Source organism: Brassica napus, chromosome A6 (genome assembly GCF_020379485.1).
Source record: "Brassica napus cultivar Da-Ae chromosome A6, Da-Ae, whole genome shotgun sequence".
In the NCBI taxonomy this organism is placed as follows: domain Eukaryota; kingdom Viridiplantae; phylum Streptophyta; class Magnoliopsida; order Brassicales; family Brassicaceae; genus Brassica; species Brassica napus.
Genome location: NC_063439.1, coordinates 506691 through 526428, shown reverse-complemented (window position 1 = coordinate 526428; position 19738 = coordinate 506691). Strand labels below are relative to the sequence as shown.

Genomic DNA, 19738 nt, shown 5'->3' with positions numbered 1-19738 from the left:
CATTTTATTACAAAAACAGATATAGTAAAAAATTTTGCAATATGTAGATAACCATACAAAAATATATAGTAGATACAAAAATAGTTTTGCAACGCATGTATAATTAGACAAGATAAAACTATGTATACAAATTTGCAGATAATAGTACAGCAACTATAAAAATAAAAATATAAAAAAGTATTTTTTTTGAATAAAAACAGAAATGAAACCACATACAAAATGCTCTTTCTAGATTTTAAAGATTGATGTTTAGGATTTGCACCCATATTAATAAAAATTAAATATATATTTTAATTTATTAGTTTTTGTTATTTTTATTTTCCTTTCAATAAAGTTCTACCACTCATATTTTTAGATTTAGATTTATGGTGTTTTAGTTTTCAAGTAAAATACGTTAGTTAAAGGTAAAACATCATTTTTTATTTATAAAAATAATTAGAACATCTAAACATTAATTGTATATGGAGGAATTTTTTTTTTATCGTATCTCATCCATCAAATAATAGCTACTAGCCTGCTACATGTTTTTCTTAAGAAAGTCTACTACATGTTTTGTGTAATTTTTTTTTAAAATACAAACATTGTTTTGTGTTACTTGTATGCCAAATATTTTATCTATTTAGCTAAAGTGAATAAGTGTTACTTTACATTTTTACATTCGTTACACATTTTTTTAATAAAAGTATATACTACGTTGTTTCTTAACAAATGCGAGATAGAGGTCGTATTTTATACATACTTTTTCGTATCTCTTTTTCTTCCTTAAGAACGTTTGTTTATAAAAAAAGCAAAAGTATAAGTGGAAGGTTGTCAACATCTCTTTATGGTGCAATCAATATCGCATTCAAGTGAATAATTTTAAAATATTTTAATTTTGTAGTTGGGGGTAATTGAAATTTATTACAAGTCAAGCAAAGCAAAGCAAAGAGCCTTTGTCAGTTTTCTTTTTTCACATTTCTTAATGCAGCTTCCCCCAACAGAAGCAACGAATCCTAATTCTGCTCTACATTTAATCGACAACTCTGAATAGTAATTACAACAACAGAAAACATATAGTATAGAGAAAATAAAGAAAATTAATAATATAGGAACATTTCTATTTTGAGATGAATATTCTAGTTGAATAAAATGACCAAAATATTCATCTAATTCCATAAATTGAGTTTTGTCGTTTAAAGAAAATAAAAAGGAGTAACTATCATGCTTCCGAAGACGTGACATGTGTCAACCTAAAATATCATATAACCGAGAGAATCTAGAAGTACTTAGAATCAATAATTAGATTTTTAACCATGTTTTCAAACTTTTAAATAATACTACTACTATTTGAATAAACGACAAAATTAACGTGTCAGATCTCCCCTAACCTGGATTCTTGTCTGAAACTCACCACGACAAGATTAATGGTAATGATTTTATATGAAAATACGAATCATGTAAGACCAACAAAAGACTAAACCCATTATCCTAAAGCACTCCAAACTAAAACATTACGCTTTCAAACCCAATCATAGACGCACTACTTTATTACCTACCGAGTTTTAACACGTACATGTAAGATTGAACAGCAGTCGTCGATTGGGAAAAGGTAAAAATACATATAATATAAAGAAAAAGAAAACATGTTTGCCTACCTAATATTTTTCTTTTCAATATAGAAAGACTCGAACATAGAATGTCATACAACTAAAGACTTAAAGTTTAAACAGAGAAAAGAGTGAAGAAAAAAGTGAGATCAGCACGAATCTAAATCTAAATCTTGTCTAATCAAACATAAGCAAACAAATCAATATCACATGTGTTCAATTCTTCTCTCATGGACCACCATCCATTGTTTGGTCAAAAGCTAATAAGAGTCTCTTCCTTTATATTGCATCTCCTGCAATTCAAAATCAAACATGTCAGCAAAATCTATCTCTTTTGAGCAAATTTATAAAAAGAATACACAATGGAAGGTTAACAGTAAACCGGTTGGTATGGCGACGGCGGCATAAACAAAGCCGGTCTCTGCTGACCAACCATCATCTGTTGTGGGTACTGTTTAGAAATTGATATTCAAAAAAATTCAGTCTTCCAATAAAGAATTTTTCGAGTCGATGGCTCTAATAGCAACAAACCTGTGGACTATTTGGAGAATAGTAAGTTTGATTTGGACCAAGCTGCTGGGGTGTATTGTTATACATCACTGGATGTTGTCCAGGGAATGCTGCTCCCATCTAACCAATTTCAATTTTTTTTGTGAATCAGAAACATGGAAACAGACGTAAGCTTGATTTAGATGTAATGAGTAGATAAAAGAGTAAAGAAAGTTACTCCGTATACAATGTGTATTCCAGGCATCGGCGGAAGGGGAGGGTAATAGAAAGATCCTTCAGGAACTGGAGACTGAGGCCGTGTAGCTGTTGGAGATGGTTTGAAACTCTTTGCGTTGGGGTTTGGCTTAAATTCCTGAATCAGACCTTAAGCTCATTAACAAATTGCTTACGAGTAAAGCCCCACACTCTACGCTAATTCCTACTTGTGTTAGATACATAATCAAAGCACGGCAAACAAAACCTTGGCATTTGGGTTGAGGGTGGATTTTTCAGAAGAATAAGAACCAATTGAAGAGCTTGGTGAGAGCATTGGACGACTTGTGGGTGAGGAAGTTGCAGAGTTTTCTGGATTTCTAGAAATGGAGCTTCCAGGCCGCCAACAAGAGCTCTCAGGTTTCGCTCTGTCAGAAAGTCGACCGAGTAGTTTTCCATCAGTGGAATTTTGCCTATCAGAAGCTCTCCATGGATCAGAGGTTGCTGCATCTTCATTAATATCTTCAATGCACATTCGAAGACTCAGTTGGACATATTCTATGAGTATCAACGTTTAAGATGCAAGGAAAGTAGATAGAAATGATAAAGTTAACGTGAAGTTGCACATACCTTCAAGACCAGACACTGATTCCATGGACGGCTGTGTTGATACAAATTGAAGGCAACAGAACAATGTTAAAAGTCGTGGAACATTATAAATTCTAAATGCAATTACGACTAGATGCATTATAAGAGGTTAACTTAATTACCTTTCTATAATGGGTAGCCTCTACACTTTTGATGTTTCTCTGCTCACCAAACTGGCTCTCATTCCTATAAGGATGAACTATTAGAAAGCTATAAATCAATAAAACATGTGTTGATAAAAAGTGCATGTTTCCAAGGAAAGAAAAGAAACCTGTTATTGTTTCCCGGAGCACGAGTAACTTTTGATGGCTGTTCGAATATAGGCTGCCGAGCATGCATATTTGAGTTCGAGCAGCTCTGACCTACGCTAGATAGACTGCCACCCCCCTGTAGGACCAACAAATGGAAAAATCACCGTATATTCTCCTACAAACTACTACCCGAGAAGAACCCAACCGTACCCATGATTCTTCATAGACCTTGCCATTGCCAGTTGAAGCAGATTTCATTCCATCAGAAGAAGTTGAATCACCAAAAGTCAAATTATTACGGCAATTCAACAAAATTTCTTCTTCTTCATCTTCTTCATAACCCGAATCATCAAATCCATTAACCGGACAGACCGATGAGTATTTAGTTTCCTCGTCAATATCAAACTTTCCGCTAAGCTGAATCCCTCTTTCCTGTGTGAGATAATTGCATTCATGCATCATCAGAAATTAGAAAGGGTACGACAAGAAAACAAAAAAAAAGGCATCCTAATTCACCTCTGCTACGTGAAGGTCTCGGGTATTCTCACCCTCGATCTCTCTTGCAATCCTCAAGGCTTGCTCTTCTAGCTCCCTCGTCCGAGGACCTCTCTCGAGTTTTGTGGTATACAGTTCCTCGTCAAAAGTGCTTGTTACGCCAAACAATGTCTTATTGACCTCAAACTGATTCCAGCCCCTATGATATCATCACGTATGAGAGATGTTGTTTAGCCAAGAAGAGTACATAGTGAAAGAACAAGATACGAGCAGGCTGAAACCAAGGAGATGAATTGAACCGAGGGAAATAAATAAATTGCTACTTATTAGAGTCAAGAATCCGGAACCAAAATAACACAAAACTCACTTTATAAAAGAAAAAATCAAGGTAACTACAGCAGAACTAGGTTCACAGTAACAATCTTTCCCACGGCCTTAAGCTCCTAAACACTGTCTAGCTTGGATGGGTTTCACAACCAAGACTCCATCTCGATATAATAAAACTCAAAGGCAAAAGGAAGAAAAGAAACAGAGATACTAAACAGTTCTCTCTACGTCAATAAATAGAGTTCCTAGTTAAAAGGAAAAACATCATAATTAAGAGAATAGGAATCACTACCTCTTCCAAGAGTCATCAAACACATTCTCCAGATCTGAACAATCTGGAACATCTTCATCAGGTACCCAACGTTCAAGCTCTCTTCCCAAATCAACATGAGTAGACTGTGATATAGAAGAGTCTGTCAACAGCTCTAAAGGTCTCTCGCACTGAGCTGAATTTGAGGCGTTATTGCTGTATACAGGAAGGTCCTAACACCAAAAACCAACGACAAAGAAATAATAATGTCAAAACACCAACTAGTCTCTCTAACACTTTGACATGAGAATATAAAGAGTAAACACCTTTGCTATAACTTGCACAACTTCATCGGCAGGGATAATGAGTATCTTTGAAGGTGGCTTGCTGACAAGCGAAGAAGAGGCTTTCATTCCCGGTAAACTACCTTCCCTGATCAAAGAGGCCATTTTCAGAACAATTCCTGAAAATTTCAAAGCACGTTTGTAAGTTAACCAAATAAAAACAGTGACTTTCTTTCTTGTTATATACATATCACAAGGTCCCCTCACCAAAACTGTTCTCCACATCAGCAGCATGAAAAACGCCACCGTAAACCGACCCATCTTTTAGATGAACTTCAACATGATGTCCGATATGACAAGCTGCGAGATACTCAAACGGATCACGAGAAGAGATATCCACACTTCCAGCTTTCCCACCATTCTCTGCATCAACAAACCAGAGAATATGCAAGGCGTGATGTTGATGCAAAAATCGTAATATATATCCTAAAATAGATGTATCAAAAACCAGTACTTTTCAGGGTGTGTTGCTTCATCGGCTGAGCCTTATTAATCCCTCCTGCTTCGAGTTCAACTCTTCTGTATGGATATCCATTGGATAGAGGCTGGCTATTCATTGTTGCCTTAAACCTGTTCAAACCTGCAAAGTCAAGAAACTAATATAAGATGCTAAAGATATAACTCTAAGCAATCAGTTCAAATTCACGTTCTTGCTGGCATCGAAAGTCACTGTGAAGTCAATACCACGATATAGTATAGTCAACAATAATGTAAAGAGTCTAACCTCAAACCAAGCATAGGAAATAACTAATTAGCAATTGAAAAATGCAGACTAAAGGTTGGGATCCAATCGATGAATCATATACATTCAAACAACGATTCGTGCAGAAATCTCCATTACCAACAGAAACCCTAAATCAGCCAAGTCAATCAGCAATGTCTCTGCTAAGGATTGATTTCTCAGGAACGTAAAGCAACAGAATCGGAAGATAGAAGGTGATGATTACCTCAATAAGCTGCCTTAGAAGGACAATGCTTAGACGATGAGGATGGTTTCCGAAGCAGAGAATTAGGGTTTAATCAGGTCAACAATGAATCTCAGGAGAGGAGAAAGGGAGAAGACTGATTTTTTATTTATGATCTTTCCCCTTTTTCTCGCTATTGACAAAATAAATAAAAAAAGAGGAAGAAATCGCTGTATATTCGTCGAGGAGGGGTGTGATCAGGTGCGGACGAGCGTATGATTTAACTATTGGGCCTTTTTCTTCTGATCCGTTCATACTTCTTTGGGCTTATTGGGCCCCTGACAATTTTTAAGTGATTTTTTGGGGGGCTAAAATTTATTATTATTAATCAAAATTTACAAAATCAATTTTTTTACCTTTAAAACCAAAAACTGATGGTTTATGAATTTTTTTGTTTGATTCTGTTTCTTCATTCTATAGATTTATAGCCAAATCTCCTTAATAATAGTATATGAAAAGCTTAAAAAAACTGAAAATATTCACCAATAAATTTAAGAGATTGTGATCTAGATTTTATTTGAATGATATCAATTTTTCTTTTGAATTTTCTAACTATTAATTTCTCAGATGTGTATGTTAAAGTATAGATAATCTTTACCAAAATATGAATAATTTCCACATTAAACAAGAACCACCAACCTTTACACATGAGCTTTTTTGCTTGATGATGTGAAAGTTGTACTTGGAGCTTTTACATATCAAACTCATACATAATTATTAATCGAAGGGCTTAAACTTTCATGGAGAAGAAAAAGGTATTACGAGGTTTAGGTGGGAAACATTTGTAAAAAGAGTTGTATATTATAACTACTTCAAAGTTTTAAATGCTAATGCTTACCAAGATATTAAGCATTAGATATTAAGCATTTTACAAATTAGAAAATACTATAAAAATAGTTATAGTATATATTATAATGCTTACTAAGCATTAACACTTAAAGATAATTAAAACACTTGTAAGATATTATGAGGTTTAGGTGGGAAACACTTCTAAAAAAGTACTACTACTATATAGTCTATAACTATATTATAAGCTATAAAAATATTAAAATGCTAGTGCTTAGTTGCACGCTCTAATCACTATCATTATAAATCAAACTTTAAGAGCAATCATTTTTCTCCCTTTTTCCAGATTTTAAGAAGAAAATATTCTTCATTTGTTGTCACCATAAACATAAACATAAAATGATTAAAGACTTAATAATGCAGCCATTACGCCGTTAATAAATAATTAAAGCACCCAAAAAAAAGAAAAAAAAATAAGTAAGGCATGTGGCACAGAGGATCAGTAGAAGAAACACAGTAGACCACACTTCATGTGCTTAACTTTATTTCTTTTAAGTTGCAGTCTCCAACGAACTCAAATCCCAAATCTCAAAGCTTCTTCCTTTTTGTTAGAGAGAGAATAGAGAGACTGTGTTTCATTCATTCTCTCTGTCGCTTGAAGCTGCCTTAAGGACAGAGGAGAGAGAAACAGTTAATGCTAGATTGATACTTAAAGACTGTTTCTTTCTTTTTCTTGTCCACTCTACAGATCTCGTGCCCTGATTTAACGCGTGCGTAACGGTCATATATTCTCAACAGCCGTCACCTCTTAAATCGTTTGCTTTCGATCTCAGGCTCGTGTTATAGAGAGAGAGAGAGATGCTGACGTGTATAGCGTGTACGAAGCAGCTCAACACCACCAACAATGGCGGATCTAGACCCCAAGAAGAAGAAGACGAAGAAACACATACGCCTAGGACCAAACACGCGACTAAATCTCTGACGTCACAGGTAAATAAAAGTATTAGTCTTAGGAACATGACTTTTGACTCAAACGGTCTTAATCCAATGTTTTGATCTGTAATAAATTATTTATTCCTCTGTGTTGTCAGTTACTCTCTTGTCTTTTTGTTTCAAACCATGTGATGACTCTTTGTTTACTGTTTTCATTCCAGCTAAAAGACATGGCAGTAAAGGCCTCAGGAGCCTACAAAAGCTGCAAACCGTGTTCCGGTACATCAAACCGGAATCAGAACCGGAACTACGCTGATTCGGATGCTGATTTGGATTCCGGGAGGTTCCACTACGCGTACCAGAGAGCTGGGACCGGGACTGGAGCCTCGACTCCTAAGGTTTGGGGGAAGGAGATGGAGTCTAGGTTGAAAGGGCTTTCGAGCGAAGAAGGCACGCCTACTTCCATGAGCGGAAGGACGGAGTCTATAGTGTTTGTGGAGGAGGATGAGGCTAAAGAGTGGGTTGCGCAAGTTGAGCCTGGTGTTCTCATCACGTTTGTGTCTTTGCCTCAGGGTGGGAATGATCTAAAGAGGATCCGTTTCAGGTAAATTGTTTCTTGTCATGTTGAAAAACTGATCATAAAATGCTGCATATATCCATTTTATCTTTGACGTTAAAGATGATTACTCAATAGTCTCCCTAGGCTGCTTCTGCTATCTTATTACCGTGCAATATGTTTTACTTGTTGATCTGATCTTGGAGTTAGAGGATTGTTTTCTTGTGACAGCCACATGAGTAGTACCATTGTTTTATCTGTGTTTTAGTAGCAGCTTTTGGGTAATGATGAGAACACTTGTGTCTCCTCATCAGACTATAGATAGGCAGGGCCGGGCCCTGAGATATTGAGGGTTGTAGGCGATTTAGTAAAGATTTCAATAATTTCATTTTTTTTTTACAAATTTGGAGGCTTACATTTATGTAATTTTCTTTAAATATTTGGGGTCTAGAAGTCAATGTTTCATTTGGTTTTGCTCAGGACCGGCCATGTAGATAGGCACACCTAAACAGACAAAATGAGCCTTACCGCGATTATAGGCAGGGCCGGCCCTGATTATAGGTTTGAGTTTGGCTTGTCATGTCTGGACTTGCCCCGCCAAGATTTGTATATCTATCTTTTGTTGTTTCTTTCTATAGTGTCAGCTTCTGAGTTTTTGTGTTACATGTTTGGCCTTTGCGCTAAGCTAACGTGTGGTTAACTGAAGGTGACATTTTAATAAGTTTTTTTACTTTGTTGCAGTCGTGAGATGTTTGATAAATGGCAAGCACAAAGATGGTGGACAGAGAACTCAGAGAAGGTCATGGAGCTATACAACGTGAAGCAGTTCAATCAGGAGAGCGAGCCACTCCCAACTCCTCCTGCATCTGAAGATGGGGTAATGCTACTTCACAAACCCACCTCTTAGCTTCAATAATCATTCATACTAAATAGATTCTTGGAACAATCTTGTGTCAGGGCTCGCAAATACAGTCGGCTAAGGACAGTCCTGTAACTCCACCTATGAACAATGAGCAGCCTCGAGGAATGGGATACTCATCATCTGACTCACTTGATCACCAACCAATCCAAACACCTAAGCGTTATGATTCTGCTGGTCTTGCTTCGACAACAAAGCTCATCAGTGGGACCAAGACTGAGGCATCATCTATTGACGGTGGTTCTGCTAGAAGTAGCTCAGCAGATGAGGGGTCCGAGGAGGTCTCAGTGAGTAACGCAAGCGACACGGAAAGTGAATGGGTGGAACAAGATGAGCCTGGTATATACATTACAATCAGAGCTTTACCTGATGGTAGCCGTGAGCTTAAACGTGTTCGATTCAGGTAAATTGTTGGTATTATTGCACGCATGTATGTATGCTATCTTTGTGAACAGATTGAGACAGTGTTGTTGTTTGTGTTGTGTAGCCGAGACAAGTTTGGGGAAACACTTGCGAGAGTGTGGTGGGAACAGAACAGGGCTAGGATTCAGAAGCAGTACTTGTGACTTGATGATAGATTTACTAAAGAACAACAAAAGACTTTATTTTCTTTATGGGCAAACATACTTTCTTTTCTTTTAAACTTTGAACAAAAACAAGTGATTAAACAAAGTTTATGCGATTTAATTTATGTTTAGGGACCTAAATTTTAACTAAACATAACTTTTATATCTACTGGCAGCAATAACAAAATGGATGTCTTTACCATGTATAAATTATTTTTATTAGGAAATCACATGAAAAGTTTAAATCATTATATGGAACTAATATTTTGATAGACGTATTATTTACAAAATATGCTATCATAAATTTTCTTTTAAAAATATTTGAGGTAATGTTGTTATTATTATTCTTAACTAGTTTATTCCTTAATACCTTTTTTAATATAAATGTATATTTTTGTTATAACAAAATTTTATACAAATTCATTAAATTTCTATGTGCATATATGTATTAATAATTTGGTTTGGAATTTTGAATAATCACTAAATTTCCAAAAACATAACAAATTTACTGCATTGTTTTCTAAAAATATAAACAAAATATGATATCTCATTTTCTTATACTTATGTATATTTATAATATATATATATATATATATATATATATATATATATATATATATATATATATATATATTTTGTTAATAATTAAAATAAGCATTTAATTTGTAACTAATTATATAAAATAATTTCAGAAATACTTGTATGTTTTTTTTTGAAACAAAATACTTGTATGTTTTCTCAACAAATTTGGGATTTAGGGTACATATGTGGAAATCATAAGAGAAAACTTTTTTAAAAAAAATTGGTAATTAATATTGTATATGTTTATATAGTAGTTTGCAACATTTTTATTATTTTTTGTTAAACACTCAACAACTATTCAATAACATGTTTATTACCTGCTTTCTTTCAACTCTGAGCACTTGTGGTCTACATAAAATGCATTTCCTCTTTATCTCATATCCAAATTCTAGTTTGATCTCTCTCATATTCACAATAAAAGCATAACTCCTTTGAAATGTCTAATTTGGATACAGGGCTTGGATACAGTATAAGCACTCGATTTAGAGAAATGATTTAAATTAAATATTTTCGTAGGGATTAACCAATAGGTAGTGAGAAAAATTTGAAAAAATGAAAATTCTATTTTAGTGCATAGATGCATCCTTCACGAACATATGATGAAGGTCAAAGAGGTTTAGAACCTTTGTTGTCTTTCTTTTTCTAGAGAATAGCGATTTTATAGTGGTTAGTCAACCAATTTAGGGAGTATTATGAAGTTTTACTAAATTTATTGACAAAAAATTTAAACGATGCCCATGTACCTTGAAAGAGAGTTCAATATACATTAATACAAATGTAGAATGTGTTTAGAAATTTTAAAACAACACTAAAAATCATAGACTTTAGTATATAGAGCATTTACAGAAAAATTAAATATTTTCGTAGGGGTTAACTAATAGATTTTGAGAAAAATTCAAAAAAATGAAAATTCTATTTTAATGCATAATTGCATCTTTCACTAACATATGATGAAGGTCAAATATGTTTGGAACCTTTGTTGTCTCCGTTATTCTAGGGAATAGCGATTTTATAGTGGTTAGTCAACCAATTTAGGGAGTATTATGAAGTTTTTTAAAATTAACCGACAAAAAATTTAAACGATGCCCATGTACCATGAAAAAGAGTTTAATATACATTAATACAAATTTAGAATATGTTTAGAAATTTTAAAACAACACTAAAAATCATAGGCTTCAGTATATAGAGCATTTAGCGAAAAATTCAATATTTTCGTAGGGGTTAAGCCATAGATTTTGAGAAAAATTAAAAAAAAATAAAATTCTATTTAATGCATAGATGAATCCTTCAATAACATATAATGAAGGTCAAAGAAGTTTGGAACCTTTGTTGTCTACATTTTTCTAGAGAATGACGATTTTATAGTGGTTAGTAAACCAATTTAGAGAGTATTACGAAGTTTTATTAAATTAATTGACAAAATATTTAAACGATGTCCATGTACCATGAAAGAGAGTTTAATATACATTAATACAAATGTAGAGTGTGTTTAGATATTTTAAAACAACATTAAAGATCATAGGCTTCAGTATATAAAACATTTATTGAAAAATTAAATATTTTCGTAGGGGTTAACCCATAGATTGTGAGAAAAATTTGAAAAAATGAAAATTCTATTAAAGTGCATAGTTGCATCCTTCACGAATATATGATGAAGGTCAAAGAGGTTTAGAACCTTTGTTGTCTCCGTTTTTCTAGAGAATAGCGATTTTATAGTGGTTAGTCAACCAATTTAGGGAGTATTATGAAGTTTTACTAAATTTATTGACAAAAAATTTAAACGATGCTCATGTACCTTGAAAGAGAGTTCAATATACATTAATACAAATGTAGAATGTGTTTAAAGTTTTTAAAACAACAGTAAAGATCATAGACTTTAGTATATAACGCATTTACCGAAAAATTGTAGGGTTAACCCATAGATTTTGAGGAAAATTCAAAAAAATAAAAATTCTATTTTAATGCATAATTGCATCCTTCACTAACATATGATGAAGGTCAAAGAGGTTTGGAACCTTTGTTGTCTCGGTTTTTCTAGAGAATAGCGATTTTATAGTGGTTAATCAACCAATTTATGGACTATTATGAAGTTTTACTAAATTTATTGACAAAAAATTTAAACGATGCCCATGTACAATGAAAGAGAGTTCAATATATATTAATACAAATGTAGATGTGTTTAGAAATTTTAAAACAACACTAAAGATCATAGGCTTCAGTATATAGAGCATTTATTGAAAAATTAAATATTTTCGTAGGGGTTAACCCATAAATTGTGAGAAAAAAATTGAAAAAATTAAAATTCTATTTTAGTGCATAGTTGCATCCTTCACGAATATATGATGAAGGTCAAAGATGTTTAGAACCTTTGTTGTCTTTGTTTTTCTAGTGAATAGCGATTTTATAGTGGTTTGTCAACCAATTTAAGGAGTATTATGAAGTTTTACTAAATTTATTGACAAAAAATTTAAACGATGTCCATGTACCTTGAAAGAGAGTTCAATATACATTAATACAAATGTAGAATGTGTTTAGAAATTTTAAAACAACACTAAAGATCATAGGCTCCAGTATATAGAGCATTTACCGAAAAATTCAATATTATTGTAGGGGTTAACCCATAGATTTTGAGGAAAATTCAAAAAAATAAAAATTCTATTTTAATGCATAGTTGCATCCTTCACTAACATATGATGAAGGTCAAAGAGGTTTGGAACCTTGGTTGTCTCCGTTTTTTCTAGAGAATAGCGATTTTATAGTGGTTAGTCAACTAATTTAGGGAGTATTATGAAGTTTTACTAAACTAATTAGCAAAAATTGAAACGATGTCATTGTACCATGAAAGAAAGTTTAATATACATTAATACAAATGTAGAATGTGTTTAGAAATTTTAAAGCAAGACTAAAGATCATAGGCTTCAGTATATAAAGCGTTTACCCAAAAATTTAATATTTTCGTAGGGGTTAACCAATAGATTTTGAGAAAAATTCAAAAATATTAAAATTCTATTTCAATGCATAGTTGCATCCTTCACTAACATATGATGAAGGTCAAAGAGGTTTGGAACCTTTGTTGTCTCCGTTTTTCTAGGGAATAGCGATTTTATAGTGGTTAATCAACCAATTGAGGGAGTATTTTGAAGTTTTACTAAATTAATTGACAGAAATTTAAACGATGTCCATCTATAATGAAAGAAAGTTTAATATACATTAACACAAATGTAGAATGCGTTTAGAAAATTTAAAACAACACTAAAGATCATAGGCTTCAGTATATTGAGCATTTACCGAAAAATTAAATATTTTCGTAGGGGTTGTTAACCCATAAATTTTGGGAAAAATTCAAAAAAAAATGAAAATTCTATTTTAATGCATAGTTTCATACTTCACTAACATATGATGAAGGTCAAAGAGGTTTGGAACTTTTGTTGTCTCCGTTTTTCTAGAGAATAGCGATTTTATAGTGGTTAATCAACCTTATTATAGACTATTATGAAGTTTTACTAAATTTATTGACATAACATTTAAACGATGCCCATGTACAATGAAAGAGAGTTAAATATATATTAATACAAATGTAGATGTGTTTAGAAATTTTAAAACAACACTAAAGATCATAGGCTTCAGTATATAGAGCATTTACCGAAAAATTCAATATTATTGTAGGGGTTAACCCATAGATTTTGAGAAAAATTCAAAATAATGAAAATTTTATTTTAATGCATTGTTGCATCCTTCACTAACATATGATGAAGGTCAAAGAGGTTTGAAACCTTTGTTTTCTCCGTTTTTCTAGAGAATAGCGATTTTATAGTGGTTAGTCAACCAATTTAGGGAGTATTATGAATTTCTTAATTAACCGACAAAAAAATTAAACGATGCCCATGTACCATGATAGAGAGTTTAATTTACCTTAATACAAATTTAGAGTATGTTTAGAAATTTTTTAAAAAACACTAAAAATCATAGGATTCAGTATATATAGCATTTAGCGAAAAATTCAATATTTTCGTAGGGGGGGTTAACCCATAGATTTTGAGAAAAATTCAAAAAAAATTAAAATTCTATTTTAATGCATAGTTGCATCCTTTTCTAACATATGATGAAGGTCAAAGAGGTTTGGAACCTTTGTTGTCTCCGTTTTTCTAGAGAATAGTGATTTTTAGTGGTTGATCAATCAATTTAGGGACTATTATGAAGTTTTACTAAATTTATTGACAAAAAAATAAACGATGTCCATGTACAATGAAAGAGTATTCAATATACATTAATACAAATGTAGATGTGTTTAGAAATTTTAAAACAACACTAAAGATCATAGGCTTCAGTATATAGAGCATTTACAGAAAAATTAAATATTTTCGTAGGGGTTAACCCATAGATTTTGAGAAAAATTCAAAAAAGTTAAAATTCTATTTTAATGCACAGATGCATGCTTCACTAACATATGATGATGGTCAAAGAGATTTGGAACCTTTGTTGTCTCTGTTTTTCTAGAGAATAGTGATTTTATTGTGGTTAGTCAACCAATTTAGAGAGTATTATGACGTTTTACTAAATTAACCGAGAAAAAATTTAAACAATGCCCATGTACCATGAAAGAGTTTAATATAAATTAATACGAATGTAGAGTGCGATTAGAAATTTTAAAACAACATTAAAGATCATAGGCTTCAGTATATAGAGCATTTATTGAAAAATTAAATATTTTCATAGGGGTTGTTAGTCCATAGATAGTGAGAAAAATTCAAAAAAATTTAAATTTTATTTAAGTGCATAGTTGCATCCTTCACGAATATATGATGAAGGTCAAAGAGGTTTAGAACCTTTGTTGTCTCCGTTTTTCTAGAGAATAACGATTTTATAGTGGTTAGTCAACCAATTTAGGGAATATTATGAAGTTTTACTAAATTTATTGACAAAAAATTTAAACGATGCCCATGTACCTTGAAAGAGAGTTCAATATACATTAATACAAATGTAGAATGTGTTTAGAAATTTTAAAACAACAATAAAGATCATAGACTTCAGTATATAAAGCATTAACCGAAAAATTCAATATTTTCGTAGGGACCCATAGATTTTGAGAAAATATAAAAAAAAATAAAAATTATATCTTAATGCATAGTTGCATCATTCACTAACATATGATAAAGGTCAAAGTTGTTTGGAACCTTTGTTGTCTCCGTTTTTCTAGAGAATAGCGATTTTATAATTGTTAATCAACCAATTTAGGGACTATTATGAAATTTTACTAATTTTATTGATAAAAAATCTAAACTATACCCATGTACAATGAAAGAGAGTTCAATATACATTAATACAAATGTAGTTGTGTTTAGAAATTTTAAAAGAACACTAAAGATCATAGGCTTCAGTATATAGAGCATTTACAGAAAAATTAAACATTTTCGTAGGGGTTAACCCATAGATTTTGATAAAAATTAAAAAAAATGAAAATCATATTTTAATGCATACTTGCATCCTTCACTAACATATGATGAAGGTCAAAGATGTTTGTAACCTTTGTTGTCTCCGTTTTTCTAGAGGATAGCGATTTTATAGTGGTTAGTCAACCAATTTATGGAGTATTATGAAGTTTTTCTAAATTAACCGACAAAAAATTTAAACGATACCCATGTACCATGAAAGAGAGTTTAATATACATTAATACAAATTGAGAATGTGTTTAGAAATTTTAAAACAACACTAAAGATCATAGGCTTCAGTATATAAAGCATTTACCGAAAAATTCAATATTTTCGTAGGAGTTAACCCATAGATTTTGAGAAAAATTCAAAAAAATTAAAATTCTATTTTAGTGCATAATTGGATCCTTTACTAACAGATTATGAAGGTCAAAGAGGTTTGGAACCTTTGTTGTCTCCGTTTTTCTAGAGAATAGCGATTTTTAGTGGTTGATATCAACCAACTTAGGGACTATTATGAAGTTTTACTAAATTTATTGACAAAAAAATTAAATAATGTCCATGTACAATGAAAGAGTGTTCAATATACATTAATACAAATGTAGATATGTTTAGAAATTTTAAAATAACACTAAAGATCATAGGCTTCAGTATATAGAGCATTTACAGAAAAATTAAATATTTTCGTAGGGGTTAATCCATAGATTTTGAGAAAAATGAAAAAAAATAAAAATTCTATTTTAATGCATAATTGCATCCTTCACTAACATATGATGAAGATCAAAGATGTTTGGAACCTTTGTTGTCTCCGTTTTTCTAGCGAATAGCGATTTTATAGTGGTTAGTCAACCAATTTAGGGAGTATTATGAAGTTTTTCTAAATTAACCGACAAAAAAATTAAACGATACCCAAATACCATGAAAGAGAGTTTAATATACATTAATACAAATTCAGAATGTGTTTAGAAATTTTAAAACAACACTAAAGATCATAGGCTTCAGTATATAAAGCATTTACCGAAAACTTCAAAATTTTCGTAGGAGTTAACCCATAGATTTTGAGAAAAATTCAAAAAAATTAAAATTCTATTTTAATGCATAGTTGGATCCTTTACTAACAGATGATTAAGGTCAAAGAGGTTTGGATCCTTTGTTTTCTCCGTTTTTCTAGAGAATAGCGATTTTTAGTGGTTGATCAACCAATTTAGGGACTATTATGAAGTTTAACTAAATTTATTGACAAAAAAATTAAATGATGTCCATGTACAATGAAAGAGTGTTCAATATACATTAATACAAATGTAGATATGTTTAGAAATTTTAAAACAACACTAAATATCATAGGCTTCAGTATATAGAACATTTACAGAAAAATTAAATATTTTCGTAGGGGTTAATCCATAGATTTTGAGAAAAATGAAAAAAAATAAAAATTCTATTTTAATGCATAATTGCATCCTTCACTAACATATGATGAAGATCAAAGATGTTTGGAACCTTTGTTGTCTCCGTTTTTCTCGCGAATAGCGATTTTATAGTGGTTAGTCAAACAATTTAGGGAGTATTATGAAGTTTTTCAAAATTAACCTACAAAAAATTTAAACGATGCCCATATACCATGAAAAAGAGTTTAATATACATTAATACAAATTTAGAATATGTTTTGAAATTTTAAAACAACACTAAAAATCATAGGCTTCAGTATATAGAGCATTTAGCGAAAAATTCAATATTTTCGTAGGGGTTAAGCCATAGATTTTGAGAAAAATTCAAAAATAAAAAACAATTCTATTTAATGCATAGATGCATCCTTCACTAACATATGATAAAGGTCAAAGACGTTTGGAACCTTTGTTCTGTCCATTTTTCTAGAGAATAACGATTTTATAGTGGTTAATCAACCAATTTAGGGACTATTATGAAGTTTTACTAAATTTATTGTCAAAAAATTTAAACGTTGTCCATGTACAATGAAAGAGTGTTCAATATACATTAATACAAAACTAGATGTGTTTAGAAATTTTAAAACAACACTAAAGATCATAGGCTTCAGTATATAGAGCATTTACATAATAATTAGATATTTTCATAGGGGTTAACCCATATATTTTGAGAAAAATTTAAAAAAATGAAAATCCTATTTTAATGCATAGTTGCATCCTTCACTAACATATGATGAAGGTCAACGATGTTTGGAACCTTTGTTGTCTCCATTTTTCAAGCGAATAGCGAATTTATAGTGCTTAGTCAACCAATTTATGGAGTATTATGAAGTTTTTCTAAATTAACCGACAAAAAAATTAAACGATGCCCATGTACCATGAAAATGAGTTTAATACTTATTAATACAAATTTAGAATGTGTTTAGAAATTTTAAAATAACACTAAAAATCATTGGCTTCAGTATATAGAGCATTTAGCGAAAAATTCAATATTTTCGTAGGGGTTAACGCATAGATTTTGAGAAAAATTCAAAAGAATAAAAATTCTATTTTAATGCATAGTTGAATCCTACACTAACATATCATGAAGGTCAAAGATTTTTGGAACCTTTGTTGTCTCCGTTTTTCTAGCGAATAGTGATTTTAAAGTGGTTAGTCAATCAATTTAGGGAGTATTATGAAGTTTTTCTAAATTAACCGACAAAATATTTAGACGATGCCCATGTACCATGAAACAGAGTTTAATATACGTTAATACAAATTTAGAATGTGTTTAGAAATTTTAAAACAACACTTAAAATCGTAGGCTTCAGTATATAGAGCATTTTGTGAAAAATTCAATAATTTCGTAGGGGGTACCCATAGATTTTGAGAAAAATTCAAAAAAATTAAAATTCTTTTTTAATGCATAAATGCATCCTTCACTAACATATAATGAAGGTCAAAGAGGTTTGGAACCTTTGTTGTCTCCGTTTTTGAAGATAATAGCGATTTTATATTGGTTATACAACCAATTTAGAGAGTATTTTGAAGTTTAACTAAATTTATTGATCAAAAGTTTAAACGATGCCCATGTACCTTGAAAGAGAGTTTAATATACATTAATACAAATGTAGAGTTCGTTTATAAATTTTAAAACAACATTAAAGATCATAGTCTTCAGTATATGGAGCATTTATTGAAAAATTAAATATTTTCGTAGGAGTTATTAGTCCATAGATTGTGAGAAAAATTTGAAAAAATTAAAATTTTATTTTAGTGCATAGTTGCATCCTTCACGAACATATGATGAAGGTCAAAGAGGTTTAGAACCTTTGTTGTCTCTGTTTTTTTAGAGAATAACGATTTTATAGTGGTTAGTCAACCAATTTAGAGAGTATTATGAAGTTTTACTAAATTTATTGACAAAAAATTTAAATGATGCCCATGTACCTTGAAAGAGAGTTCAATATACATTAATACAAATGTAGAATGTGTTTAGAAATTTTAAAACAACAATAAAGATCATAGACTTCAGTATATAAAGCATTTACCGAAAAATTCAATATTTTCATAGGGGTTAACCCATAGATTTTGAGAAAAATTCAAAAAAATATAAATTATATTTTAATGCATAGTTGCATCCTTCACTAACATATGATAAGGATCAAAGCGGTTTGGAACCTTTGTTGTCTCCGTTTTTCTAGAGAATAGCGATTTTTAGTGGTTGATATCAACCAACTTAGGGACTACTATGAAGTTTTACTAAATTTATTGACAAAAAAAATTAAATGATGTCCATGTACAATGAAAGAGAGTTCAATATACATTAATACAAATGTAGATGTGTTTAGAAATTTTAAAACAACACTAAAAATCATAGGCTTCAGTATATAGAGCATTTACAGAAAAATTAAATATTTTCGTAGGGGTTAACACATAGATTTTGAGAAAAATTAAAAAAATAAAAATCATATTTTAATGCATACTTGCATCCTTCACTAACATATGATGAAGGTCAAAGATGTTTGAAACCTTTGTTGTCTCCGTTTTTCTAGCAGATAGCGATTTTATAGTGGTTAGTCAACCAATTTAGGGAGTATTATGAAGTTTTTCTAAATTAACCGACAAAATATTTAAACGATACCCATGTACCATGAAAGAGAGTTTAATATACATTAATACAAATTTATTATGTGTTTAGAAATTTTAAAACAACACTAAAAATCATAGGCTTTAGTATATAGAGCATTTAGTGAAAAATTCAATATTTTCGTAGGGGGTGGTTAACCCATAAATTTTAAGAAAAATTCAAAAAAAATAAAATTCTATTTTAATGCATATATGTATCCTTCACTAACATATGATGAAGGTCAAAGAGGTTTGGAACCTTTGTTGTCTTCGTTTTTCAAGATAATAGCGATTTTATAGTGGTTATACAACCAATTTAGAGAGTATTTTGAAGTTTTACTAATTTA

General features: G+C 31.3%; 2 protein-coding genes across 4 annotated transcripts; one reads left to right on the top strand and one right to left on the bottom strand.

Annotated features, from left to right (window-relative positions):
* Positions 1 to 1625: 1625 nt before the first annotated feature.
* LOC106345832 (polyadenylate-binding protein-interacting protein 3) lies at positions 1626 to 5740 on the bottom strand. Of its 3 annotated transcripts, XM_022720465.2 has the most exons (16): positions 5551 to 5715; positions 5328 to 5455; positions 5058 to 5183; positions 4811 to 4966; positions 4586 to 4722; positions 4302 to 4492; positions 3704 to 3881; positions 3398 to 3619; positions 3208 to 3323; positions 3059 to 3122; positions 2919 to 2949; positions 2557 to 2810; positions 2314 to 2448; positions 2118 to 2216; positions 1969 to 2037; positions 1626 to 1879 (listed from the first exon to the last, which is right to left on the bottom strand). In XM_022720465.2, the coding sequence occupies exons 3-16, from the start codon at positions 5158 to 5160 to the stop codon at positions 1847 to 1849; spliced, it is 1788 nt and encodes a 595-aa protein (XP_022576186.1). In that variant the 5' UTR covers positions 5161 to 5183; positions 5328 to 5455; positions 5551 to 5715; the 3' UTR covers positions 1626 to 1846. The 3 variants fall into 3 exon arrangements, with proteins under 3 accessions (XP_022576186.1, XP_013640475.1, XP_013640474.1); XM_013785021.3 differs by lacking the exon at positions 5328 to 5455 and having other exon boundaries at positions 2323 to 2448; positions 5551 to 5740; XM_013785020.3 differs by lacking the exon at positions 5328 to 5455 and having other exon boundaries at positions 5551 to 5739.
* A 1190-nt stretch (positions 5741 to 6930) lies between these two features.
* On the top strand, positions 6931 to 9493 carry LOC106345833 (protein Brevis radix-like 3). Its single transcript, XM_013785022.3, has 5 exons — positions 6931 to 7344; positions 7509 to 7891; positions 8585 to 8720; positions 8801 to 9165; positions 9250 to 9493. The coding sequence occupies exons 1-5, from the start codon at positions 7213 to 7215 to the stop codon at positions 9326 to 9328; spliced, it is 1095 nt and encodes a 364-aa protein (XP_013640476.1). The 5' UTR covers positions 6931 to 7212; the 3' UTR covers positions 9329 to 9493.
* The last annotated feature ends 10245 nt before the right edge of the window (positions 9494 to 19738 follow it).

Bases quoted from the DNA above. Each gene is read 5' to 3' on its own strand.
- LOC106345832 (XM_013785020.3), bottom strand. From the start codon at position 5,160: ATGAATAGCCAGCCTCTATCCAATGGATATCCATACAGAAGAGTTGAA. The intron at 2,950-3,058 runs GTAATTAAGTTA...GTATCAACACAG, and splicing joins AGGCTACCCATTATAGAAAG to CCGTCCATGGAATCAGTGTC. The intron at 2,449-2,556 runs GTTTTGTTTGCC...GGTCTGATTCAG, and splicing joins CCCTCAACCCAAATGCCAAG to GAATTTAAGCCAAACCCCAA.
- LOC106345833 (XM_013785022.3), top strand. From the start codon at position 7,213: ATGCTGACGTGTATAGCGTGTACGAAGCAGCTCAACACCACCAACAAT. The intron at 7,345-7,508 runs GTAAATAAAAGT...TTTTCATTCCAG, and splicing joins CTAAATCTCTGACGTCACAG to CTAAAAGACATGGCAGTAAA. The intron at 7,892-8,584 runs GTAAATTGTTTC...ACTTTGTTGCAG, and splicing joins CTAAAGAGGATCCGTTTCAG to TCGTGAGATGTTTGATAAAT.